The sequence below is a fragment of the Phocoena sinus genome, chromosome 7, assembly GCF_008692025.1.
Source record: "Phocoena sinus isolate mPhoSin1 chromosome 7, mPhoSin1.pri, whole genome shotgun sequence".
In the NCBI taxonomy this organism is placed as follows: domain Eukaryota; kingdom Metazoa; phylum Chordata; class Mammalia; order Artiodactyla; family Phocoenidae; genus Phocoena; species Phocoena sinus.
Genome location: NC_045769.1, coordinates 102,309,199 through 102,335,282, shown reverse-complemented (window position 1 = coordinate 102,335,282; position 26,084 = coordinate 102,309,199). Strand labels below are relative to the sequence as shown.

General features: G+C 45.3%; 1 protein-coding gene across 3 annotated transcripts in view; it reads left to right on the top strand.

The window, feature by feature from the left end:
• The window catches only part of CCDC93 (coiled-coil domain containing 93), a 91,392-nt gene that overhangs the window by 46,966 nt on the left and 18,342 nt on the right, over positions 1–26,084 (top strand). For all 3 annotated transcript variants that reach the window (XR_004350679.1, XM_032637089.1, XM_032637090.1), the window contains 7 exons: positions 10,685–10,801; positions 14,517–14,579; positions 18,091–18,164; positions 19,287–19,368; positions 20,169–20,240; positions 21,492–21,545; positions 23,038–23,100. Coding sequence is in view for 2 of the 3 variants with exons in the window: in XM_032637089.1 (XP_032492980.1) it covers positions 10,685–10,801; positions 14,517–14,579; positions 18,091–18,164; positions 19,287–19,368; positions 20,169–20,240; positions 21,492–21,545; positions 23,038–23,100 (525 nt within the window). In the remaining variant the exon portion in view is untranslated. The remainder of the gene's footprint in view (positions 1–10,684; positions 10,802–14,516; positions 14,580–18,090; positions 18,165–19,286; positions 19,369–20,168; positions 20,241–21,491; positions 21,546–23,037; positions 23,101–26,084) is intronic.

The following is a 26,084-nucleotide window of genomic DNA, read 5'->3' as shown; positions in this document are numbered from 1 at the left end:
TTTTCTCTTTGATTTTATTATTGGTTTTTTAGTAGCATGTTGTTTAGTCTCTACGTATTGTGCTTTTCCTATTTTTCTTACTGTAATTGATTTCAAGTTTCATACCATTATGGTTGGGAAAAAAATGCTTGATATAATTTCTGTCCTCTTAAAGTTGTCGTGACTTATTTTGTGGCCTAGCATGTGATCTGTCCTGGAGAGCATTCCATGTGTACTTGAAAAGAACGTGTATTCTGCTGTTTTGAAATGGAGTGTCCTGTAGATATCTATTAAATCCAACTGGTCGATTGTATCATTTAAGACCACTGTTGCCTTATGGGTGATCTGTCCATTGATGTAAGTGGGGTGCTAAAGTCCCCTACTATTATTGTATTATTGTCAATTTCTTCATTTATGTCTGTTAATATTTGCTTTATACTTTTAGGTGCTCCTGTATTGGGTGCATGCATATATGGTAACAAGTAAAATATCCTCTCCTTGGATTGACCCCTTGATCATTATATAGTGCCCTTCTTTGTCTTTTGTTATAGACTTTGTTTTAAAGTCTATTTTGTCTGATACGAGTATTGTTACACCTACTTTCTTGTCATTTCCATTTGCATAAAATATCTTTTTCCATCCCCTCATTTTCAGTCTGTATATGTCTTTAGCTCTGAAGTGAGTCTCTTGTAAACAGTATATAAATGGGTCTTTTTTTTTTTAATCCAGTCATCTACCCTGTGTCTTTTGATTGGAACATTTAGTCCATGGATATTTAAATTAATTATTGATAGGTATGTACTTATTTCTGTTTTATTACTTGTTTTCCTGTTGTTTTTATCGTTCTTCTCTGTTCATTTCTTCTTCTTCTTGTTTCTTCCCTTGTGGTTCTTTAGTAGTATGTTTGTGTTTCCTTCTAGTTTTTGTGTATCTATTGCTGGTTTTTGATGTGTGGTTACCATGGGGTTCATGTATCTTGGCTTATAACTGTATCTGTTGATACTTGTGGTAGACTGATAGTCAGTCGTTTAAGTCCAAACACATTCTAAAAGATCTGCATTTTTTTACTCCCCTCCCCCATGTTTTGTGGTTTTGATGTCCCATTTTACAGCTTCAGGTCTATCCCTTCACCATTCATTGTAGTCAGAGTTGCTTTTCCAGTTTTTTGTCTTTAATCTTTGTACTAGCTTACTTAAGTGGTTGATCCTCAGCCCTCACTGAGGCCTTTCCTAGTTGGATTTTTCCTTTTCTATAGATTCTTACTTCTTGTTATATAGCCTTTTCTTTTCCACTTAGAGAAGACCCTTTAACATTTCATTTAGGGTAGGTTTAGCATTGATGAACTCTCTTAGTTTTTGCTTATCTGAGAAGTTCTTTATTTCTCCTTCAATTCTAAATGATAAACTTGCTGGGTAGAGTATCCTGGGTTGCAGGTTTTACCCTCTCAGCATTTTGAGTGTATCCTGCCACTCCCTCTATCCTGCAAAGTTTCTGCAGAAAAATCAGCTGATAGCCTTGTATATGACTCTGTTTTTCTCTTGCTGCCTTTAGAATTCTCTCTTTGTTTTTAACTTTTGCCATTTTAATTATGATATGTCTTGGCATGGGTCTAATTGAGTTCATCTTGGTTGGGACCCTCTGAGCTTCCTATACCTTAATATCTGTTTCCTTCTTCAAGTTTGGGAATTTTTCAACCATAATTTCATCAACTATATTTTTGGCTCCCTTCTCCTACTGGGACCCCTACAGTGTGAATGTTGGTAATGCCTGGTGTTATCTCAGAGATCTTTTAAACTGTTCTCATTTTTTCATATTTGTTTTTTTCTTTTTGCTGTTCCAAGTGGGTGACTTCCATAATTCTATCTTCCAGGTCACTTATGCGTCCTTCTGTATCACTTAGTCTGCTATTAATTCCTTATAGTGTTTTTCATTTGTTACTGTATTTTTCACTTCTGACTGGTTCTTTTTTATATTTTCTATTTCCTTGTTAAAATTCTCACTGTGTTCATCTATTCTTTCCCCTAATTCAGTTAGCATTTGAATTACTAATGCTTTGAATTCTTTATCTGGTAATTTGTTTACTTCTCTTTCATTATTTATTTTTTCAGGGGTTTCTCTTGCTCTTTCAGTTGAGACCAGTTCCTCTGCCTTCTCATTTTGCTTAACTTTCTCTGCCTCTATGAACTTACGTGAAACAGTAGTTATCTGTTACAGTCCTGAAGGGTGTCCTTATGTGGGAGTGTCCCTGTACAGACTACATTTGCCTCCTGCCTTTGGTGGGAGAGCTGGATTTGACCTCAAAGCAAGTCACATCTTTCCTCAGGGTGTGCTGGCAGCTCTCACCTTGGTAGAAGGTGGGATTATAGATGGAGGGGCTAAAGCTGGAGCCAGCTGTGAGCTCAGGCTTCCCCTCTGCTCTGTGGCCATTACTGCCCTATCAGGGGCAGGGGCAGGGGCAGATCCCCAGCTGCTGTAGCAGAAGCCCTGAGGTTTGGCTCCAAGCCAGCTGTGTTCCCTTTAAGTGTATGCTCTCCCCTTTCTCAGCGCTGGGACCCTTTCCCCAGACGGGGGAGCAGTGCTGGAGCGAGATGGGACCTGTGTGGGCTCTCGGCTCATGACGGGGCGCGGGCTGTGGTGACCCGGCCACAGACAGAGGTCAGGGCTGCCTCCCTATGCTGCCTGTGCAAGCACCACAGTGGCTGCTCCCATCCTGCTCAGATGCAACCTCGGGGCCACGTCTTCTTTGTCCCTCACAGCCAGCCCCTGCCCCCAGCCTCTGCCTTCCCCGCCCTGTTGTGGAGCCATGCCACAGAGCAGATGGGGCCCGTGTGGGCTCTCAGTCTCTATCGGGGTGTGGACTGTGGAGTCCAGGTGCCGTCAGAGAGCAGGGCTGCTTCTGATGCACTGGCTGAGCGAGTGCCAGCAGTGGCCGAGCTCTCTCCCCAGTCCACCGTGGAGCTGCGATGTGAAGTAAGCTGGGCTAGGGTGTTCACTTGTCTCAGGCAGGGGCACATGCCAGGGTGGGAAACGAGGCAGCCACTGGAGCAGTCCTCCGTCCGCCCTCCACCCTGCCCTGAGAGCAAGCCACCGCAGACATGCTTCTCTCCAGCGGAGTCCAGCCTTCCCACAGCCCTCCTGTTTGTCCGTCCCACTGGCATTCCAGTCAGCTCGAGGGGCTCATCTTCCCGGTGCTGGACCCCGGGAATGGGGAGCCCAACATGCGGCTTGAACTGCTCACTCCCCAGGGTGGATCTCTGCCCATGTAATCTCCCTTTTCCTCTGACTCCCTTCCCAGGGGACCCGACCTGATTGCTTTTCTTCCCTTCCCGCCTGATTCCGTGTGGATCTTTCTTACAGCCTTGGTTGTACAGGAGTCTTTCTGCCATTTTCCGGTTAGTTTTCGGTGAGAACTGTTCCGCCTGTAGGTGTGTTTTGGATGTGTTCATGGGAGGGGTGAGTTCCACTTCTACTCCACCATTTTGATCGATCTCCTTTCCAGGTACTTTTTGTACCACTATCTTATTTAATTTTCAAAACAGCATGCTGCCTCCTTGCTTATAACCCTCTGCCTTCCTCCATCCGTATGTTGATACTTGCTCGTGTGTAATTGAAGCTACCTGTTTGTGTGTGCGTGGACCACACTTTACGCTTCTTCTCTGTAACCTCGGAGCCTCACCACGCGCCTGGCAGTGTTGCTGCTTAGTACGTAAGCATGTGATATTATATCTGTTTTATAGATGGGATGGTCATCAGAGGCATTAAGTAGCTTGTGTACTACCATGTAGCTAATAAGTTCCAGGTTTGCATAAAGGACTGTCTGACTTTGAAACCTGTCTCTGTGGCAGAGTGGAGTGTCCTCAGGGGGCAGCAGGGACGGCCTCCTTGGCCATCTTTAGTGTCTGCCTCCCAGGCTTTGCAGTGGCCAAGCCTCTTTAGACTCTCCCACTGTCTGACTGCCCAGTGGGGCTGAGTGGAGTGAAGAAGCCAGGTCACGTTGGGAACTAACCACAGAAATAAGTAAAAAACTGACGCAGCCCAAGCACTCACACACAGTCACGCCTAAGCTACTAAAAACTGTGGGATTTTCTGTTTGGGGTATGTGAGCGGCTTTTCATATCACTGGAAAATGCCACATTAAAATATTCTCATCCATCTCTCCAGAGTGGAATATCCTAGCCAGAAGACTGTCAACATCTTGATCTCATTTTAAGGTGAGATGCATTTGGGGTCATCAGGGGACTTATTTGTGGAGGAAATTCTTTTTCTCAATAGGTTTTGGAAACTTTCCTGTCCAGCACAGGGACCTTGCCTGCATCAGAAGGTCATGGGGTGCTTAGGAACTAGGAGACCCTGACTTTCGTTAGAGAATCTGTCCTGAGCTGAGCTGGAACCGGTGTGATTTCTAATAAGCTCAGGTATGAATGATTCTAATCTCATCACCTGACCCCACCGGAAAAACTTTTCTTCTAGCAGCATTAGCACGTAAGGTTGGGGAAGAAGTGTGGTACAGGGGAGGAGGTGCCCTCTTGGGGCCCTCCTACTGTGGCCGCAGACAGAAAAACCCAGGTTGGGATTCGGGAGGCGGTGGGGTGGCGAGGTCGGGGAGGATTTTTAAGCCCCTTCCTTCTAGGCTCCATTTTTTCACTTAAGGTCACAGATGTTAGACAGGTCATATTCCAGATCTATAAACTTCTGGAGGGCCAAGATTTCATCTTTCATCTCTGTGTTCCTGTTGCCTGGTACATAATAACGCTCGCCCATAGTTGCGGGTGCCTCTCCTTCCTAAGGCTTTTCTCTGATGTGTGGGTCAGCTCCGTGTCGTCTCCTTCGTAGCACTGCTCACAAGGCACTATTTCATTTGCCTCTGCTTGTCTCCCAGGACTACAATGTGTGCTGTCAGCCAGGGCTGGGAGCATTGTACATGCCCCGTGCCTAACGTAATGGGGTTTTCATAAACATTTGTTGAAGGAAGGAGAAAAGGAAGGGAGGAAGAAGAAGGAACGAGAAGAGCTTTCAAAACTCTCTCTTGCTCTGTCACGATGAAGGCTTGGGGAGAATGTGGTGGGTATAGCACCTTTATGGATGAGCGGGTGTCACCTGACTAGACCGTGAGATCTGTGTCTTTTTCCACGTTTCCAGTGCCTAACACTGTGCCCCAGTAAAGGTTAGCTGATGAAACAAAGGAAGGTGGGGAGAGAGATTTAAAACCATCAGAATTTGGAGATGAAGGAACCGTGTATATCTAGAGAGAATATGCTAATATGTTTGTGTCTCCAAACTGCTCCAAGATTTCCTAAATTCTGAGTTATCTAACACGGAAACTAACGGCGAAGAGAATGATACAAGCTAATGAGTTGTTGACCTGGTGGGATTGTCTCAAGTCACACAGCATAACCTATACCTTTCAGGGCCTTTATCAATTTGGATAAAGACATAGGAATTAGCTTCATCAAATTTAAACGTAACTTAAAGCTGGAATAGAAAAGGTGGCTAATAGATTGGAGAATAGAATCAACATTCAAAAATATCTTAGACTGAAATGTTAAGCCCAAACAAATAAATTCATTTTTTTAAGGAAGGTAAGAGTGAACTATTTTATTTCAGAAAAATCAGTCATACCAGTTCAGGATTCGATGAGGATGCCGTCCGACCTGACATTAGTTCACGGGGTAAAAGTGGGAGGTTTTGGATTTTGTTCACACCTCCTAAATATTAGCGGCATTCTGGGCAGATAGACTGTATTGCTCACCTTGGGACCCAGAGCTGTGTATTAGACTCAGCAAGTTTACACGAATATGGGTCTTTGAAATTCATGGGACTTCGTTAGTGAGAGTCAAGAATATTGAAAAGCACATTTATGTATCTGGTTTCGTTAATGGGAGCAGAGTGTAGATCAGGGAAAGTGAATGATCCCATCCTGTCTGCAGTGCTCAGATTCCATTGGGAATGCTCAAAAAGGGTTATGAGCTACGGTATGTCCAGGGGATAGCCAAGATGGTGAAAGGAGCCGACATCTTATTATGAACAGGAGAGAAGACAGAGCTGTGGGTGCTTCTTTGTGAGAAAAGTTGGACCGTTACACAAGAGTGATTACACTTTGTGGCTTCTGAGAGGAGCTGGTACGTGTGTGTGAGTTTGCAGGTCCATTTCTGCTGTTCGTTTCTGCCAGCTTTTTCTCATGATGCTTTGACTTCATGTGTGCTTTTGATTTTTGACTGTCAGTTCATACTGCTTGGAAATTTATCTGTAGAAGTTCTTTGAGACCTGGAGTTGAAGCTCTGTTCTTCCAGAGAGGATTGTCTTTTGCTCTTACACGCATTTGGGCACACCCCAGCTCAGGCCCATTGTACACATAGTCTTGGCTTGTAGGTTTTTTGGACCATCCAGGTAGTGTGTACATTTAGATTATAGAACTGCACGAGGGCAAATCTGTTGTCACAGAATCTCATGGCAGATTTTTTTTTTTCCTGCTACATCTGTGTCAAGGATTATGCAAAGCAGTTGTTGAATTATAAAAATCAAAGCCTGAGATCAACTGGTTTTGGCAAATACTCTCAAGAAAAAAGCCAACCTCCATGTGTACACCTACCTCTTGGATTCCCACTTTTACTAACTTTTTGGCCTTTTAGGATTTCTTACATTCTTGCTAGTGCATAGATTTTTTTTTAAGATTAAAAAAATAAATATTTTATATTGTCTTTTTACTTGTTTTCAGTGGGAGGGTTTGTCAAGGTCCAGAAACTGAAGTTCATCTATTCAGTATGGAGAACTTGTGGCACCCTCATGAGATAAGGATCTTTTATTATTGACAGCTTACTAGCCACATTTTAGTGGGGGAATGGGAGAGGGATGACATAGGAAAGATTCCTGTATTAGGAAGGTTGATATGTAGATAACCTTTTGGGTCTATTTCATTAGGAAAGTATATAGTTTTAGCTAAAGTAATCATTTTTTTGTTTCTCTTAGGAATTTACTATTTTGAACTGGACTAATATTATCGAGTGACATTTATATCTGGTTCCCCTAAGAATAGAAATTGCAAACATCTGTCAATTATTAGAAAACATTGAATCTGCACTAGAAGTCATCTTAATCCACCCTGTGGTTTTGAAAGCACGTTCTTAATCTGAAATTGTTGAACAAAATTAGATTGGCACTTTAGCCCCTGCTCTAATGTAAACACAATGCAATATTTAGAGACGGTTGGCATTCTTTGAGAGATGTTGGGCTTTTCAAGTAAAAATCAGTTAATATACCCCAGGGACTTAATTTTTTTCTGTCAAGGATTTTCTGTCAAGCCCATTCTCCTTTCTCCATCTGTCCAACTTTGTTTCATCCTTTAAGATCCAACTTGGTGATCTTTAGTTTTCTTGCCACTGTGACTGTCAGTGGACACAATGTCAGATGAGCCGTACTGTTTCAAAGACCTGTTTCTGCCTTCATTGGTCTAGTTCTTTTGGCTTTGAGGAGGGTATTTGAAAGAAATGAAAAATTTCAGTGACTTAATAAAAAGTGTGTTTGAAATATAGAGCAATCAGCTTCCCGTTGACTAGGTTAAGAACTCTCTTCAGTGCAGCTCTGGAATAAATGATTTTTTTCTGTTACAAAAATAACTTCCCGTTAAATAAAGCAGTTTGCGTAGCACCATCTCTGGACTCAGGCACATGGAGGAATTCACAAATTTATATGTACTGTGGGCCTGTTCATGTGCCTGTTATTCATTTTAATTGCACTGGAGAAATGTGAGATGTGGAAATGGCACTTAATAACCTGACGTGTACATTAATGCTTCGCAGATGCAAGTTTAAGGGACTGCACAGAGCAGTGAGAATTGCCACCTAACAGCAAGAGAAAGGATTTTGAAAGCCCATGTTTGCTTGGGACATACACTGTCATAACAGAGATGTAATAGTAAGTTTGTATGGAGACTTGAGCATCCTTTCGGTGCACTACAAGTATTTTCTCTCTGGTTGGTTGAAGCAGCTGTCTAGTGAGGGTGGAATCAGAAAGCGCTTCCCCTCTCAGTTTCATGTGTGGGCCCACTGCATTGGCTGGAGTCAGGGTTAATGAGGCTGCCCCAGTCAGTGAGTAGATTCCCAAGAGAGCCAGCCCCTTAAAGTAATGATTCTCAAAGTTTTTAGTTTCGGGACCCTATAAGGACCCTTAAAAATCACTGAGGAGGTCCTGAAAACTTACATATTAATTCATTTACAAATAACAATGGTAAATGCATTACATATTAACATCAGAGCAGTGATACCGTCACATGTCATATAACAGGTGGAAAATTTCACTGTACAATCATGAGAGAATGAGTGAAAAAATATCATATCCTAGTATCATTATGAAAAGGATTTTGACCTCAAAGACCCCCTGAAAGGATCTTAAGGGACCATGTGGCTAAAAATTTAAATTGAGAGAGAGGCAGGGGCAGGGGGGAGGAATAGCCAGCTAGCCTGGAAGTCCTCTTCCCAGGTTGCAAGCTAGCTACTGGTTTTCCTGCAAGAAGGGTTCTTGGAAGTGAAGTCAAAGGTCATAGTCTTAAACAAAGCCGTGTGTGTTGACAGGTACACTGATAAGAGGGTGTGGAAGCTGGGTGGGAAATGCAGTTTTCCTTCTTTTGGGACCTTGGCCATAAAAGCAGTTTCTCAGCAGGAAGGCATGCTAAGAGTTGGAGACATCATCCAACTCCTGCCAAAGGTGCAGGACAGCACTGAATGAGCATGTGCCCACCCTCACCCCCACAGACCAGAGGAAGTCTCCCTGGGAGGTGACCGAGACATGGATCCCCTGGAGCCTGCTTGCCCACAGCTTGACCTGATCCAAAGCCAGAGAGACAGCCAGAGGAGGTCAGGGCACTCAAGATAACCCTGACATCAAACAGAGAGACATACCACGTGGGGTAGTTCCTATGATTGGGGAATTAATTCCATTTCAGACATCAATAACTCATGAGATGGAGGGTTTATGTAATTCTGCTAGTAAAGCAGAATGCTCTGAGGATATGCCAGTGACATTTTGGAAATCAGTATCAAGGAATCTAAGCTGGATGTTAAAACCCAAATCTGAAATGAACTATAAGAAGAAAGCTACTAAATATATAACAGACAAAAGTGGCCAAATTGATAACATAGTTCAGGATGATGTATAGTCAAAGTGGAGAAGATATAATTGGTTAATTATAATTATGTTTCTGACAAGTGATCTGAAAATCAAGAGGGAGTGCTCTTTCCTTTTCCCCCTTTTTTTATGCTCTCAAATAATTTTCAGGAACAGTTCTCCTTCCCTTGACTACAGGTTGTAAATATCTTGATGTGCCCAAAGTTAACTGCATTTTAAAAGTTAACTCCGATTTGAAGAAATTCAGATAAGCTGGAGTGTGTTAGTTGACATTTCCCACAGATCCCAGGTTTCAAAGCTAGCTGTTTTGTAATGTCTAGTTCTCCTTTATGGCCTAGCGGCTCACAAGCTAGAAAGTGATGTTTCCTGCCATTTTATGCAGCCATATCCTGCTGGTTGACTCCCACCTCCAGAGTCATTAAGCAGCAAAAAACTTACCCTCTATTAATAGTGCCTCTGACTTATTCAGGGAAATCCTTAACCAAGATAAGTGGTGACTGTACCATCCAGTTTCTTCTTCTCGCTTTTCTGTCTCTTTCCACCAGAGGTAAATCTTCCAAAACTTTGAAGCTCGTGATCACTGTTCAAACATGCAGGGGAAATCAGATATTCATACAGTTTTGTTGTGCTTGGGCTTAAAATCAGCGATTAGCTTGGAACTGGGGTACTTCCAGTAAAGAAGGCAATGTGGTTATAATGGGTGTTCATTGGCTGGTCAATGAAGCTGTCTATTCTGTGATCACCCAAGAAGTGTTTTAAAGACACCTATTGGAATAGGGTCAAACTTCTTGTTTCTTGTTCCTGGGACTTCCTCTGGGGTCTTGAGACAAGTGTTTGTTTTCAGTATCTGCACCAAGCTGCCGCCTTCTTTGCACGGTTTCTTGGTAACGTTGCTACGTTCACCTCATCACCCCAACCAGAAATCGCTCCCTTGCTCACTTCCCGTCCTGACAGTCTCTACGTCCTGTCCAGCCCTTCTTCTCCATCCCCTCACCATTTACACAATTTCAGGACCTTCCTCCTGGCCTCTCTCAGCACCTCTCGCCCCTCTCAAATCTATCCTCCGTGAACACCAGAGGAATAGAAATGAGAAATGGGCCCATGGATGGGGAGAAGAAGGTGAGAGAGAGACTGTTTCTTTTCATTGTAAGTGCTTCCGAATGGTTAAACTTTTTAACCATATATTTATAATACTTTGATGAAAGTGAATCAACTCATCATTCTTAATAACTGCAGAATGGTCTTAATGAAGATACTAAGATGACCATGTTATTCCTCTATTCGAGACCCTTTGATGAGAACCTATTGCTTACGTGATATCAACCTAACCGCAGTTACGTATCCCTGTGCTTCTGCGCATGCTGTTCACTCTGCCAGGAACGTAGACGCTCTTGATCGGGCTTTTGGTCATTGGGTCAAAATCTTCTTCTCTGAATTGGGTTTGCACTGGACCCCGGGGCCCCACTGGCTTGGTTGTGACCGGCTGCCCAGTAGTGTTCTGCCCAGACTGAGCAGGGACAGGGCTGTCTTAATGCACTGGGGCGGGCTAATTAAATCCTTTGGGTCTTCCATCTGTTTCCCACAGCAGTCTGAGCTGTCAGCTGAAGAAAGTCCAGAAAAATTAGGAACCTCCCAACTACATCATCATAAAGTCATTTCCTTGAACAAGCAGATTCTGCAGAAGACCAAACAACTGGAAGAGGTTAGTGTTTTCTTTTCATAATTTTATTCAAGTAAAATAACCATTCTTCAAGAAGAGAGAAACTGGGGAAGGAGTTAAGATCTCCATGTCAGAATGGTCAAAGGCGATTCTAGAAGAGGGGTCGACACTCGCAGGCCCTAGGGCAGTCCAGCCGCCACCTGTTTCTGTAAATAGTTTTATTGGAATACATGCACACTCATTTGTTTACATATGTTTTGTGGCTGTTTTCAAGCTCCAGTGGCAGAATTGAGACCGACAGAGCCGAAAGTATTTACTGTCTGGCCCTTTATAGAGAATATTTGCCAACCTCTGTTCTAGAAGAAGATCACAGAGCAAGAAGAGCATTTATTAATTCACAAAGATAAGCTGAGCACCGCTGTGCTGGGCACTGAACTAGGCACGATCTCTGCTCTCAGGGGTCTGAAGGTAGTGATGAGGGGACATACTCTAGCCAAATACATCATTTTTTTCTGTCTTTATAAATTTAAATGCTTCAGCTCATTAAATTTAAATTATAGGGATAATACAAGCTCACTGTAAATAAACAAAATAGTATAGAACTGTATGAAGTTAAAAATGGGAATCCCCTTGTACTCTCACCCAGTCCCGTTCCCTAGAGCAACCCGCTGTTTCCTAGGCTTTGCAAGCTCTTACATATGCTCATTCACCTGGGGAGAGGGGGTTGTCTGGTTATAAAAATTGAGTTTGTTTTTCACTTATTTTATCACAGATATCTCTCTGTCAGTAATAGTAATGTCTAATAAGGACTTTCTTTTAGAGTAATTACAAAGTGCTTTTCAAAATTAACTCATTCAGGGACTTCCCTGGTGGCACAGTGGTTAAGGATCCGCCTGCCAATGCAGGGGGACACAGGTTCGAGCCCTGGTCCGGGAAGATCCCACATGCCGCGGAGCAACTAAGCCCGTGTGCCACAACTGCTGAGCCTGTGCTCTAGAGCCCTAAGGCCACAACTACTGAGCCCGTGCCCTGCAACTACTGAAGGCTGCATGCCTAGAGCCCGTGCTCCACAGCAAGAGAAACCACCGCAATGAGAAGCCCGTGCACAGCAACAAAGAGTAGCCCCCTCTCACCGCAACTAGAGAAAGCCCGTGCACAGAAACAAAGATCCACCGTAGCCAAAAATAAATTAATAAATTAATTAAAAAAAAAATTAACTCATTCAGTTCACACAACATCCTTGTGAAGGAGGTACTATTATTACCCTCATTTTACAAATGAAGAACCTGAGACACAGAAGTGAAGCAGTTTTGCCTGTGGTCACACAGCTTATTAGCAGTGGAACCAAGACTGGAACCTGTAGATCTACCTCATTCTTTCTGACGAAAGAACGTAGTATATATACACAGTATATATGTACTATAGTTTATTTCACCTGTCCTCTATTTATGAGGTTTTTTCCCCAGGGATTTTTTCCCAGTTGTAAACTTATGCTACCATGCACATCTTTGTACAGTCATCTTTGTGCAAATATGTAAATATTTCTGTAAAACGGATTTTAAGAAGTGGAATTGCTGGATCAAAAACATATGCATTTTCAATTTTTCTAGAAACTGTCAAATTATTCACCAATTGTTTTACTAATTTATACTTCTACCAATAGTATATGAGAAAATCCAAACTCTGTAAATCCAAGAACCTCTCCTACAAGGCCATGAGGGTACTAAGTGACCAGGATTCTCCTGCGGCCTTGGTGTTGAGAACCACGGAGAGAGCCTTAGCCCAACAGAAAGATGGAAGGAGGAGTAAAAGAAGGAGAAGGAAGAAAGAACATGGTCCAATAGGGGAATATGCTGCCAAAGGCAGAGAGCAGGAAGGCAGCTAGTAGATAGCGGACAAGAAACCTGAGGGTGAAGAAAGAGGAATCCAGAAGGAAGTGTTAACCAGCAGCTGAAGTTTGGGGGGTAAGTCTCGGGGTTAATGATGAAGAAGAAAATGGAGATGGGAGAATCACGGAGGACTCCAGCAAGAGAAAAACTTAGCTAAGCTATGGGGACAGCCCCTGTTAGAGAAAAGCTGGGCAGATCTGTGATGAGTTAATTAAAGAGAAGAGGTGTCTTCCCTGTCAGGATCCAGCCTCCGTGTGTCTTTGTCGGTGACTCCTTCCTTGATGAGCAAGCGGACTCCTTCCTTGGCCTCCTCGGGGCCCGTCTCTGGCCCAGCTCTTCTCATACTTTAATCCCCAGTTTACTGGTTTGGCTCCTTGAGAGAAAGGACTGTGCCGTGCTCTTTGCCTTCCACTGCACACCTCATCTGAGCAGAGCCTTGGGTAAATGTCAGATGGGTGGGTGGGTGCAGGGGAGAGAGGGGGGCAGGAAGGTGGGTGAAGCAGGTGCGAAAATAGCAGGAACTCTTCCTGGAGCTTCAAGAGTTAAGCCATTAGAATTTCAAGAGAAAAACAAACTTTCTCCAGAAATGCCCTCGTCTACTAGTGACACAGACAGGTTAATAACAGTCCTCATTGCACAGATGGCACACTTTGAAAAGCAAGAAGCCAGAGCCCCCTGCTTCCCTCCTCTGTCTCTCCTGCCCTCTGCTTGAGGTGACTTCCTGAGAGGCCTGGCTGGAAATTCATCAGTTGTGGAGACTGGTAACTAGAAGCACAGTTTAAGAGTAATGATTTTTGAAGGTGACATAATTCTTAATAGGTTGCTTACAGGTTCAAAGATGGGCTGAGTTGGGAATTCCCTGTTGGTCCAATGGTTAGGACTCCATGCTCTCACTGCTGGGGCCCGGGTTCAATTCCTGGTTTGGGGAACTAAGATCTCACAAGCCACACGGCACAGCCAATAAGTAAATAAATTAATTAAATGAATGAATGAATAAGTAAATAAATAAATTTTTTAATGGGCTGAGTTATTTTGAAATAATCGTTGAGATACAAAATACAATTTCTCATTGTTAATTTGTACACAGGTAACAACCAAAGTGTCCTGACAAGTCTAACTGCGGTTTTCTACCACGTCCCCTTTTCAAAAGTAGAAACGTACAAACGCTTTGAGCTTTGAATGGAATGTTTTCAGATATCTAAAAGTTCATAGACAGCACAAGATATACCTTTTTTGTAAGGAAAAGGGAAATGACATTTTTGAGATGTAAGTTTATGATTGTATAACTTTGAGCAGTAAAGGTAGTTCATTTTCTTTCTCCTCATGTTGAAGTCCTGAATCCTTTCTTGTATCTGGCATTGTTTGCCATCCAGTCAAATTCTATGCCAGATTCTTGAGTGCAGCAATGCAGTTTGTATCCTGTGAACGGGATACATGGACCATGTTCTTTATTCCTTCTCCTTCTCCTTCTTTTACTCCTCCTTCCATCTCTCTGTTTGTTAACTGAAGTGATTGTAGCCATACAAAGAAGTCAGACCTGAATTTGAACCCAGTCCTTATCAGTTATCAGCTACAAAACTTTAGTAAAGTAACTTAACCCCTCTGAGTCTTTATTTCCTCATATGTTAAATAAGGATAATGTCTTCGTCCATTGAATTTAGTAAGGATTCACTGTTAGGATTTACGCAGAAAACCTAGTATATCACCTGACATGTAGTTGGTGCTAATTGAGTCAAAAACGTCCCTATTTGTTTCGTTTAAATCTTTCTGAGCTTCCATTTTCTCATCTGTGAAATGTGGATACCTCCCAAATCTGTGCCATTGTGAGGATCAAATGAGAACAGATGTCTTTTATCTTTCGTTTACAGCTGCAGGCAAGTCATACCGACTTACAAGCCAGATATGAGGAAAAAAAGAAAACACTGACAGAGGTGAGCAGGTTTCCTTCCTCCACGGGTCTTGTTGGTAATCGTTCGACCTGCACCACTGATGGGATGCCTGCATCATCAGTCCGTGTGGAGGGGTCACCATCCCCTTCTCAGGGCTCAGGTCCATCTGGGGTCAAAGGATGATCACATGGTAGTGCATGACTCGAGCCATCAGTTTATCCACACGGCCGTGTTCTAAACCATCAGAGTCTGAGTGGGAGAGGTCGCTGTGGGCTGCAAGGGTCCGGGAAGCTTCCTGAGGACAGTGGGCCTGACAGGCAGGGCGGGTCACGTTGAAGAACACGGTGGGTCATTCACGGCAAAGGGCCTCTGCTCCAGAACACTGGATTCCGTGAGAGAGAGGAGGTTTCTTTTTGTGAGGTGACACAACTACAGAGGGTATAATTCGTTGTTCACAATTGCCGGTGATCTCCTAGGCGGAATGGAAGAGGGGCTGTGGGTCTGTTTGACCCTGTGGTCCGTGTCCTGACCCAGATGGCGACCGTGCGGTCCTCCGTCAGCATCACAGCATACTCACCTCCCACTGGCGACTGCCTCAGAAGCCAGGCGAGGAAAACAATCATTTGTGATACCAGCTCTGTCATGTGAGGAATTTAGTTCCTTTTACTTCTGTCCCTCTTTCCACGGAAAGCGAATCCTCACCCAGGTCTGAAGAGCTCTCCCCATTGTGATTTTCGTGCTCGGGCTACAGCTGTACTTTACAAGGGCCTCGCTGCGAGGGCCCCACCTAGTGCTTTCTGGACCATGTGGAAGCGGGACTGGCCTTCAAAGGCATCTCTGAAGCCAAGGCAGTCCCTTTTTTTTTTTTTTTTTTTTAAATTTCGCATGAAATTTGCCCGTTTAAAATTGTCACTTCTCTAGCAGTATGCAGCACTTAGTTCACTGCTTTGCTATAAACCTGACAAAGCTTTGTAATTCTGACCTGGACTGGTGGCTTCGGTTATTGTCAGAATGTTTGAAAAGGGCAGATGCAAGGTGACAATTAGAGGAATTTTTAAAAAATTCTTTCTAAAGATGCCTGTGTTGCATTTGGACACATCAGCTTTCTTTACACTATTCTGTGACTCCATTCCTTCTGGATTAGATGGCAAACTCCTGGGGTGGAATCCCTGCAGCTGTCCTACTTTTCATGCTACACAGTCCCTGGCTTGAAGTTTGCCAAGTCATGGATCCATCTTTCTATAACAATCTGGAAGAGATTAAAGGCAAAACATCTTGATATCAATTTCCCTAAACACTTAACTGTCTTAGGATATAAATCCAGAATGGCTATCAAGTCACTTTTGGTATTAAACACTAAATCAAATATTTTTGGAACCCTGTACATGTGCTAGAAAGGTGGAAGTTATGAGTTAAGCCAATAATAGGAGATAGTCTTCCTGTCCTCACATAATAGTAACAGCTAACATTACAGTGTGCTGGGTGTGCTCTGGGCACATCATCTGTGTTAGTCATTGAATCTTCATAACAACCCTGGCAACACACTGTTGATATCCCTGTTCTGCAGCTGGAGAAACTAAAGCAGAGGGGCCCTTCAGATTCCACTGCTAACAATCGGCACCAATGACCTCTTGCAGTGAGCTTGCTGTCTAGGAGGGCAGTCAGACTAATTCCCATCTAGAAAAACGGGAGGCTATCCAAAACCTAGTGCTGAACAGCTTATATAGAAGACGGATTTGGTCAGAATTCTGAACACTGTGAACCTGAATCAGTAATGAACTTTGCCTTTGGGCCTCAGTCTTCTTATCTGTTCAAGGCAAGGACTGGGCAAGTGTGCCCAGGTTTTACCTTTTCAGCAAAACCTGCCTTGCAGGATAACCTAGTAGCACTGGAAAACAGGGAAGATCTGCCTTCCCAGTAAGCTTAGGAAAAGTGAAGCACAGCATGGAAGGTAGAGGACAGATGGGAGCCCCGACGTGTGGCCAGGGGATGGGGGCTGCCGCAGGCCCCTGCGTTAGTGGAGGCCCCCAGGTTCTAGCCTGTGCGCTTTCAATTTCAGCGATCACAGCTTTGATTTTGTACGTGAGAGGTTAATTCTGTTTTTAATATGCAGTATCCTCTCCTGCCTCTCTGAGGGCATTAACTGTGTCTGAAGTTTTTCTTGATGTATAAACTATTCCTTCAGATCAGAATTAATTTGTTGAATTGATACATTTTTATGGTTATATCTTTCTTCAAATGTTTGATAATTCTTCATGGTGTGCTTACTGTTGATTCTGAAATTTTCTGTGACCAACTGTATGGGTTCTGTGTCCATTTGGTGCAGTGACTACTCTGGAAGGGTGGGTCCCACTATTTGGTGGGATCAGCCAGTGGTACCTGATGTTCGGGGCTGGGGCACCGTCTCTGCTGCCGAGTGTTGCCAGGTCTCTGGGGGCTGCCCTGCCTCTGGGACCCATGTGCCAGCCCTTGGGTTAAGGGAGCTAGGCTTCACTGCGTAGCCCGCTGGCTCATCCTGATGCAGACCCCAGCCCTGCACCCCAGGCCTTCCTGCGTCCTCTGGGTCCACACGGCAGTCCTCCGCAGGCCCTGTCTGCTGCCATCTTCCTTGTCCCCGAGGTACCCAACTCCTGTGATCCAGCAGAATCACCTGGACTTGAGGCAAGAGGAGCTTCCCGCAGCTTGTGTTTGGTCTTCCATTTTCAGCTGGAACTCTTAGAACTTCTTTAACTTGTTTTTTAAATAGGTAACCCATTCACATGGTTCAAAATTCAAAAAGTATGAAGGGTGTCCCCCTGTAACCCAAGCAAACAGCTACTCTCTCCAGAGGGTAACCAGTTTCTTGTGAATCTTTTCAGAAAATTTTCATGCATATACAAATAACATGTAGGTTCTTTTATACCTGGGTACATCCGATGTATACATTCCTTTATACACATTGGAAGCACATTGGATTCATGGTTTTATATGTTGTTTTCTTCAACCAACAGTAGATGTTAGAGATCATCATAAAAGAGCTGTTTATTCTTTCTTTTTTAATAGCAGCTTAGTATTCTATGGTGTGATAGATCTGCACACCTTAAAAGTTAAAATCTGAATTTCTTTAAATTTCTTTTTTAAAATCCCCAACTGTCTGACTCAGAAAAAGAATGGAATTTTTCAAGATGAGAGATTTAACCCTACCCCTGTCAAGCAGCCATAATAGTGGTATCCTGAAATTGAAACCCAGGTCTGTCTCTCACAGCCACTGTTATTATTTACCTCTTCCTACTGAAAGACACCTGCTGTCAGCATTACTTTTGGCTTTCCACCCATTTGCTGCTGTGATTTAAAGGTATTGCCTTTAAGGTCTCATTTACCAACAGAATGTGTCAAGAAGGGTCTGGTTTTGACCTTTCCATGCTGTCCCTCCACCCCCATCGTCTTCCTCTCATCCACCTATTTTCTCAACATACAGCCAAATCCAGTGGGCTGTCAGGAAAGGAGTGCAGGTGTGAGCCGGGAAGGAGAGGACATCTCCTGTCCCCCCAACGTGCCTCCTTGTCTCCCGCAGCTCAAGAGTTATGGTGAGAAACTGGACAAGGAACAGGCCGCCCTTGAGAAGGTAGAAGCCAAAGCTGATCCAAGGTAAGAGGTTTCAGCATGTGCTTATTTTCTCCGTGAAGCTATCTGGTGGTTTGAGCACAGGGCTGAGGAACTGGGGGTCATTGCTGCTGGACCCGTGCCGCTCAGTTACTTCACCGCTGATCTGGGCCGTGCCTGTTGCCCAGGGGGTGCTGAGTTAGCCTCCTCTTCCCCCCTCCCCAGTTCCCCCTGGGGTCAGGAACAGCTCGTTTTGTGGGTTTTTTTCTGTTTGTTTTTCTGTTTTTAAAAACTAAGTAGTAACATTCAAGGTTCAAAAGGACGTGTGCCGAAAAGTCTCCTCCCGCACTTGCCCCCCTCCCTTAGAATCAACCATGGTTACCAGGTTTTAACAGCACAGATTTTAGCCCTGTCCTTTGGGAGTGAAGGTACAGTCTTTTTTGACCAAGACACAGCTGCTGGGTTTTTGTGTTTTGTTTTATTTTTCAATTAGTTGTATTTAGACAATTTAAATTAAATATAATCACTTACATTTGACCGTTTTAGCACCAAACTGTTTGGGTGGTGAACTCTCCCAAGTGTCACTCACTTGAGTGAAATCATGAAGTAATAAATATTTCAGGCACAAATTGAGCAGTTCTGGGTTTGGTGGACATTTTTAGCCAAGAAGTACCTACAGATTACTTGGCTTTATGATTAGAAACCCTCTTTTCATGAAGTGGAGCAAAGTACTATTAGATACTTGACATTTAAAATTTCAAATTAGTGCTTTTAATGACCTTAAAACTCGTTTCCTTTCAGAAGGGAAATGAAAAATAGGAATTAAAATTACGATACTGTCTGTGCTCTGAGTCTGTTAAGTAATTAGTATCATTAAAAGTATACAGTAATCTTGATACTCCTTGTTGTTTCTGCAGCTGACATTTTAATGCTGAATTCTGTAGTGTTTGTTTGGTTGTGGCCTGATGGACTCAGCTTATAAATGAATAATAATGTCATTTAAAGGGTAGTCATAACCATTTGTGGGAAGCCCATTAGACACTCTTGGGAGAGACAAGGAACTTAAGAAAGAAATCCCGTTTTATCTGGGGTCTTGGTTTTCCCCGTGATTCATAAAATCATAATAGTTTGTTTCAAGTCAGTCATGTTTTGGTCTTTTCTTTTCAGCATCCTGCAGAACTTGAGAGCCCTTGTAGCCATGAATGAAAATCTGAAAAGTCAGGAACAGGAGTTTAAAGCACATTGTCGAGTAAGTGTTGCTTGGTGTCGGCAGATGTTAAACAAGATTCTTGTAAAACCTCCTGCTTTCCCTCTCTTGCGCTGCCGAGGGTCCTGTCCAGGTGCAGTCGGAAAAGCAGGCTCACCAGGCGGGTACGTGGCAGTGTGTGAGAGGAGTAGAGGACTATGGTAGGTGCCTTCCGAGGACACCGCAAGTGACTTAGGTGTGCCAGACCCCCAGACCGAGAGCACAGTCTAACAAACGATGTTTTCTAATTTCCAAATGTACTGAAAAGAAGAGTCTTACAAAGTGCGAAAGGCATAACATCTTAGGAGACCAGGGCCGCCCTGAAAACCTGGCGTGTCTGTGTGTTGCGTGTTCTGCCACGTGAGACCTCGTGGTCCGGTAGCTCCAGAGCCATCCGGAAGCTGGTCTGACTTGCGCAGGGCCGGGTGGCAGGGGAGGAGTACCTTGGTGAGGCAGGGCTCCGGGCCGCAAGGTCCCAGGAAAGGTGGAGAAGCGTCGGCACCAAGAAGGAGGCTTGGACTGGGCTCTAAGCCACTCGTTCATTCCGTGTCCCAGGGGTTACTGCGAGACTCGCCTGCCCTTTAGGAAGAAAGGCCCCTTCTGACTGAGGTACAGCTGCCTGTATCCTCCTGAGTTAAACTTCCCAGGCTGAAAATCAGGGGTCTGGGGAGCTACTGCCTAATGGACTTTCTGACTCCACGTAAACTCACGAAATGTGAAAAAAAGACTCTAGATCAAGGTAAATAATTACCTCCGATTACTAGCCTGTCCAAATCTTACAAATGTTCGTGTTACTTTTAAAGGAGGAGATGGCCCGGCTGCAGCAGGAAATTGAAAACCTGAAGGCTGAGAGGGCTCCAGGCAGAGATGAAAAGGTACGGGCTGTGGAGAAGTGCTCCAGTCTGCTGGGGGCTGTGTGACTTCCACCATGAAAGGATTTCTAGAGGACTCAACAGCGAAGAGTCTGGTGCCAAAAAAGACCAGACTTCCCTCAGCCTGGTCCTCTGAACACACATTTCTCAAGTAGTTTTCTTAGATATTTGTCCCTGTCCTTTGTCTTCCTTCTATGGGTTAAAGCATCCATAGGTGTGGCCAGCAGCAACTCCAGATAAGAATTAACAGGTCACAAGCCCGGCTGCCCCCTCTGTTAGGGACAGGGTGTTTGCAGGAGCCCCCGGAGCTCTGTTCCCACTCGTCCCATTTGCCTGTAAATTCTGTGCCAGTTTGCTCATTTCACCCTGCGCTCCTGACCGGGGACACAGGAAGGCAGCAGAGAGCAGCACGGGATGTGAGGTCAGAGCTCTGGCAGCCCGGGAGCATCCCGGGCTCAGGAACACGGCCCACTGGCTCTCGGAACAGACGCCTTGACCTTCCAAGGAGCTAGTGTGGACAAGGACAGAAAAATAAGTCTGTTTCTCTCACCAAATTAGATTGTAGGGATCGCTGTGGTTTGTCCCTTCTCACACTCTATTCAAGGCTTATTTGCTGAGGTTCCCTGTGCTTAAGATGTGAGAGCTGGGTGTGGCTTTGGACCCCATTGACTGCACCCTGTCTCTTGGGGAAATGGGGAACTTGGGGCTCAGAGAGGAGAGGGGACTTGTCCAAGCAGCCAGCATGAGTCCAGATGCTTTCCACCAGGGCTGCGGGGAGATGGGCCTCAGAGGTACCACCTCCCTGTCGTGATGGGTTGTGCCACTCCAGCCACAGCCGTGAAGACTGGCACGGGCATAGCAGAGTGTGGCCGTGCAGTGGGTGGTGTCCTGGGACCACCCACCCACATCCAGCCTTTCCAGTTGTTTCTAAGACTTTGAGCTCGGAGGCTCACATGAGCTCAGCAGCCTCTGGGTTTGCACAAATCACAGACTTTCAGGATGGCATTTCTCTTCTTAGCAGTCACACCTTGTTAGAGGGATTGACTCACATTCAAAGACAGTTAGAGTTTAGCTTGTTAGTGTGTGGCTGACAGGTATTTAAGAACGATTTAAAACCTGGGGCTCGTGTGCAGGCTGCGCCCTGTTCAGACGTGGTCTGCCCATCCCCCCCCCATCTGGACCCTCAGCTTTTCTGTCCCGTCCCTTTCCTCAGAAGCATGTTTTTTCTTTTTTTTTTACTTTTCCTTATTGCAGACCCTCTCCGGGGGAGAGCAGCACAGTGCCCTAACCCCTGCCATGACGCACAACGTAAGTACCTGCTCAGGACCGCCGCTGTCCTCCGCGGGTGTGGCAGCTTCTCACGTCTTTTCATCCTGTCTGCGGCCACCTCCTTGTCTTCGGGCTCTCAGGGGGTGGCTCAATCTCGTGCATCCGCCCCGTGGATGGAGCAGGACCTCCCGGGGACGGCCCTGACGGCCCGGCACCTGGCACAAGGCATGCCGTCCCCACCCTGGCATCTGAGCCGGGAAGGGGACAGGCCTGTGTGGTCCACACGTGCCCGTCACAGCCCAGGCTCCGAGGGGCGGGCAGTGCACAGGGAGAAAGCTCTCTCTGGGGGGACTGCGTTCCAGGGTCAGCAGCCTGTAAAAGGGCTGGGTAGTAAATATTGTCACCTTTGTGGGCCAGCTCCACCGTGGTCGTGGTAGTCTATAGATAAGTGAAAGGACATGGCTACATTCCAGTAAAACTTTATTTACAAAACTAGGCACAGAGGTGAAATTGACCCAAGGGCTGTGGGATTTAGCTGCTGGGCTGTATAGTTTGCGGACCCCTGTTCTGAGTTAAACAGGTGCTTCTAGGAGAAAGGAATAGAAAAGGAAGAAGAGAAGGAAGAGAGAAACAGGAAAGCCTCTAACATTCTCCTCCTTTAGGGTTTCTCTTCCCACCGTGCCCTCAGAGGCTCCTAGAGAGTGAGCTTCGGGACTCCCATGGTGAAGGCTGTTGGGGTTTGCCTGCAGCTGAACCCCATGGAGGAGCTGGGGTGTGTGTGTGTGTGTGCGTGTGTGTGTGTGTGTGTGTGTGTGTGTATGCACACAGTGGGAAAGGGGCATCTCTGACACTACTGTAGCTTTCCCCAGTTCAGCAAACCATCCAGCCATGTCTTTTACCCCATTGGGTTCAGCGAGGGGCTAGTTTCTCTCTTTTAATTCAACTCTGTCCAAAGGGCCTTTCTGCAGTGGTGGAAATGTTCTCTGTGTCTGCCGTCCAGTATGGTAGCCACTAGCTACATGTGGCTACTGAACACTTGAAACGTGGCTAGAGAAGTTGAGAAACTGAATATTTTTAAGTTTTAGTTAACATAAAGTTAAATAGCCGCTTGTGGCTGGTGGCTATCATATTGGATAGTGCAGGTCTAAACAGAAACATAGGAAGCAAGCCATCATCACCTCCAAACACAGAGACATAGAACAACAGGCTCTTTAAATCACGGTTGTCTTCCCCTCCTCATGGATCTTTTTTGGTGCGGGAGGAAAGGGCACGTGGACTTGAGGGATACTTCACTTAAGAACCCTGGATGCAGCCTGGGTCCCAGAAGAAGGAAGAGTTGTCATAAAGTGATGTGAAAGAGTGTCAAGGGTCTCCCAGGACTTAGGACCCGACCCTGAACTCGGCCATTTGAAAAAAGGAATTTGGAGCCTCAGGATGAGGGAGATATATAAAAACTGTCCAACTTCAAAAGATTTCACCAAAAAATGAAAATTTCCTCTTCCCAGATAATTGTGTTTCTTTCCAATTTCAGGAAGACCTAGACAGACGGTATAACATGGAGAAAGAGAAGCTTTACAAGATCCGTTTACTACAGGTGAGTGAAAGCAAGAGCCAGTCAATGCCTCTAACTAGGCTTGCATGCCTATAGCCGAAGTAGAAAGCCTCAGCATCTAAGAGCTGGAGAGGCTCGGGAAAGCTGCTGTTTGCTCTCCTATCTGGAGTGTAACTCAGCGGATTATGTTGGTTATAACACCTCACATTGGTATGTTGTTTCACCATCGTCTCGTTTGATTTGAGATGGGTGGAAAGTAGCTATTAGCCTCATCTTCTATATGAAGAAATTGACTCACATCTGTGAAGTACAAGCAGCTGGTAAGTGCCGGAGCGAAGGTTAGAGGTCTAATGTTCTTGTCCAGTACTTTTTTTTTTAATTAAGAAAATTTTATTTACAGTAGAACAGAATACTTAGGAATATATTTAGCAAAAGAATTGTAAAACTTGTACTCTGCAAACTACAAAAAATTGTTAAAATGTCCAGAAGAGGCAAATCTGTGGAGACAGAAAGTGCATTAATGCTGCCTAATGGTGGGGATAAGGGGTCGGGAGACATGGGAGTGACTGCTGATTGGTACGGGTTTCTTTTGGGGTGATGAAAAAGTTCTGCAATTTTAGGTAGTGGTGATGGTCGTACGACTCTGTGAGTACACTAAAAACCATTGAGTTGTATACTTTGGGTGAAATGTATGGCCTGTGAATTATATCTCATAGCTGTTTAAAAAAAAGTGGGGGGGGAGGATAAGGTAGATTTAAAAATATTGTGTTCTTGTCTAGTACCTTCCCCCTAAAATTAAGTGCCCACTTTAGCTGTCTTAGTTGATAACCTTAGGGGTTTGTGAGAAGGCCATCAAATATGGGGAGTTTTAAAGTTGGTTCTAAATTCACATAGATCAAAATTACGTTATAGAATCTTTTACATTGCCAGAGTCTGGCTCATGCACATTCAAAAGCCAAGAGTTAACTTGAGTTGCACTTTGGCACGGGCCTTCTCTCTGTTCTCTGGGAAAGGAAGGCCAGGTTCTGGCGGGGAGCGGCCAAGGGGCTGCAGGGGCCAATGGGACCCTCTTTCTCCTTTCTCTGGTCCGTGCTTATTTTGCTGAGTTGTTGGGCTAAATTCCGGGGAGTCAAATTTGTCCTGATACAAGGACGCTGTACCAATCTTAAAGAGACACAGAATTAAATAAAATCAGGACAGTACAGCTGCATACTTGGAAACTTTTTGACTGTGTGCTTACTATGTATTCAGTGTTGCATTAGATCCCAGGAATAGTAAATGGGATGCTCTATCTTCTGGGAGCCGGCTGGCTGTTTGAGAACCAAGATATGTCCATATACATCAAAGTACAAGGGGACTTATATGCGAATTGCATACTACAGGCTGGAGACCTGGGGGTCAGTCATACATACTGGCTAGAGGGAAGGTGCTGTAGAACCCTAAGCCTGCTGAAGCCTGAGCCAGGGCTGGGTCAGTGAAAATGGACAGAAATAAACTGGCAGGTGAGAGGCTGAGCAGCTGTATCCATGGAACTTGGGATGGGTTAGAGGAAAAGTGGAGTTGAGGATGGTGGGGGAATTTCTGACTTGGGCAATAGTGTGGATCCTTGTGTTATTCATTGAGCAAAAGCCTAAAGGAGAAAGGATAGGGCTGAAGGGGATGGGAGTGTGAATAGAAGTGTTAATGAGATCTGTTTAGGGCTTTTAAAGGTTGGGGTACTCACCCCAGTAGGAATAGTCTGGGCTGGAGATCTGGGGGTCAGCGCTGTATAGGTGGTAACCTAGGATGTGAAAATACAGGCTGAGAAGAGGGAAAGAAGGACTCCACCAATGAGGGTTGAGACCAAGCAGGCAGCCGGAGGCCCAGGGAAGACAGGAGCCCAAGGTCTCGTGGCAGCTGAACAGAGAGCTCAGGGGAGAGAAGGGTCAGTGTCGCCAGAAGTCAGGAAAGCTGGAAGCTGAGAATTTCCATAGGTGCAGAGAGAAGGTCTGTGGTGACCTTGGCGAGAGCAGTGCCAGTGGGTGTTGGGAGCAGCCCGCGGCAGTGGGTTGAAGGGTGACCGAGGGGAGTGGAGGGGTCAGAGGCACTGGGGTACGTTGCTCTTGGGAAGTTGTGCTATTAAAGGGAGGAGAAAGATGGAAGCTGAAAGATGATCAGGGTTTAAGGAAGGGCCTTTCTAAGGATGAGGGACTTGAACATATTTAAATGCCGATGAGAAGAAGCCAGTAGAAAAGGAGAGGTTAAAGATACAGTGAAAAGAGTGAATGATTTTATCTTTAGATTCCTGCGAAAGTATAGGAGCCAGAGCCAGAGCAGCAGGCACTATTTTGGTTTGATCATGACAGTTGATAGTGGGTTTTGCGCCTGGAGGGGTTTTTGCGTCCTAATGAATTAGAGGTCCCCGTCTGCTGCTGTGATCAAGTGGGCCAGAGAGGGGGAGGACAGAGAGGCGCAGCAGAAGGGCAGCGCTGAGACCGTGAACCTGTGGTGGGAGCTGGGTGGCCCTCTTCAGCGCTGACCCTCGGGGAAGCCGCCCACCTCGGAGCCCGAGGTCTCCCCTGCGCCACGCACAGCCCTGCCTCCCCAGATGCACCTGGAGCAGTTCGGCTAGAAGAGCCCAGTTCGTTTCACAGGAGGGGGAAAGTGCCAGAAAGCTGCTTTAGGAGGAAACTGTAGGAGCTTTTCAAACATGCTAAGGGATTTGGGATTTGCATGGAGGCAGCAGGGCAGCATCCCTTGTCATCTGGGAAGCACTTCTGTTTCCTGGTCCCTGCCTGACGCTGGGAATCAGCTGCTCTGGAGTCCTTGGGGGCCTGGTGGGCTGGCTGGGGGCACCATCCACACATGCCCTCCTGTTAGAATCCTCCCTCCGATCCATTATTTTGACGCCTTCTCCCTGTGTTGCCGGGGGAGTCAGGGTCTGAGACGCGCACCTCAGGCTGCAGCCGCGTTGGGTGCCTGCCTTCCAGGGTGGATGTGGGCACAGGGTGGGTGGCGGCAGTGTTTTGCCTCCCCAGAGGACACGT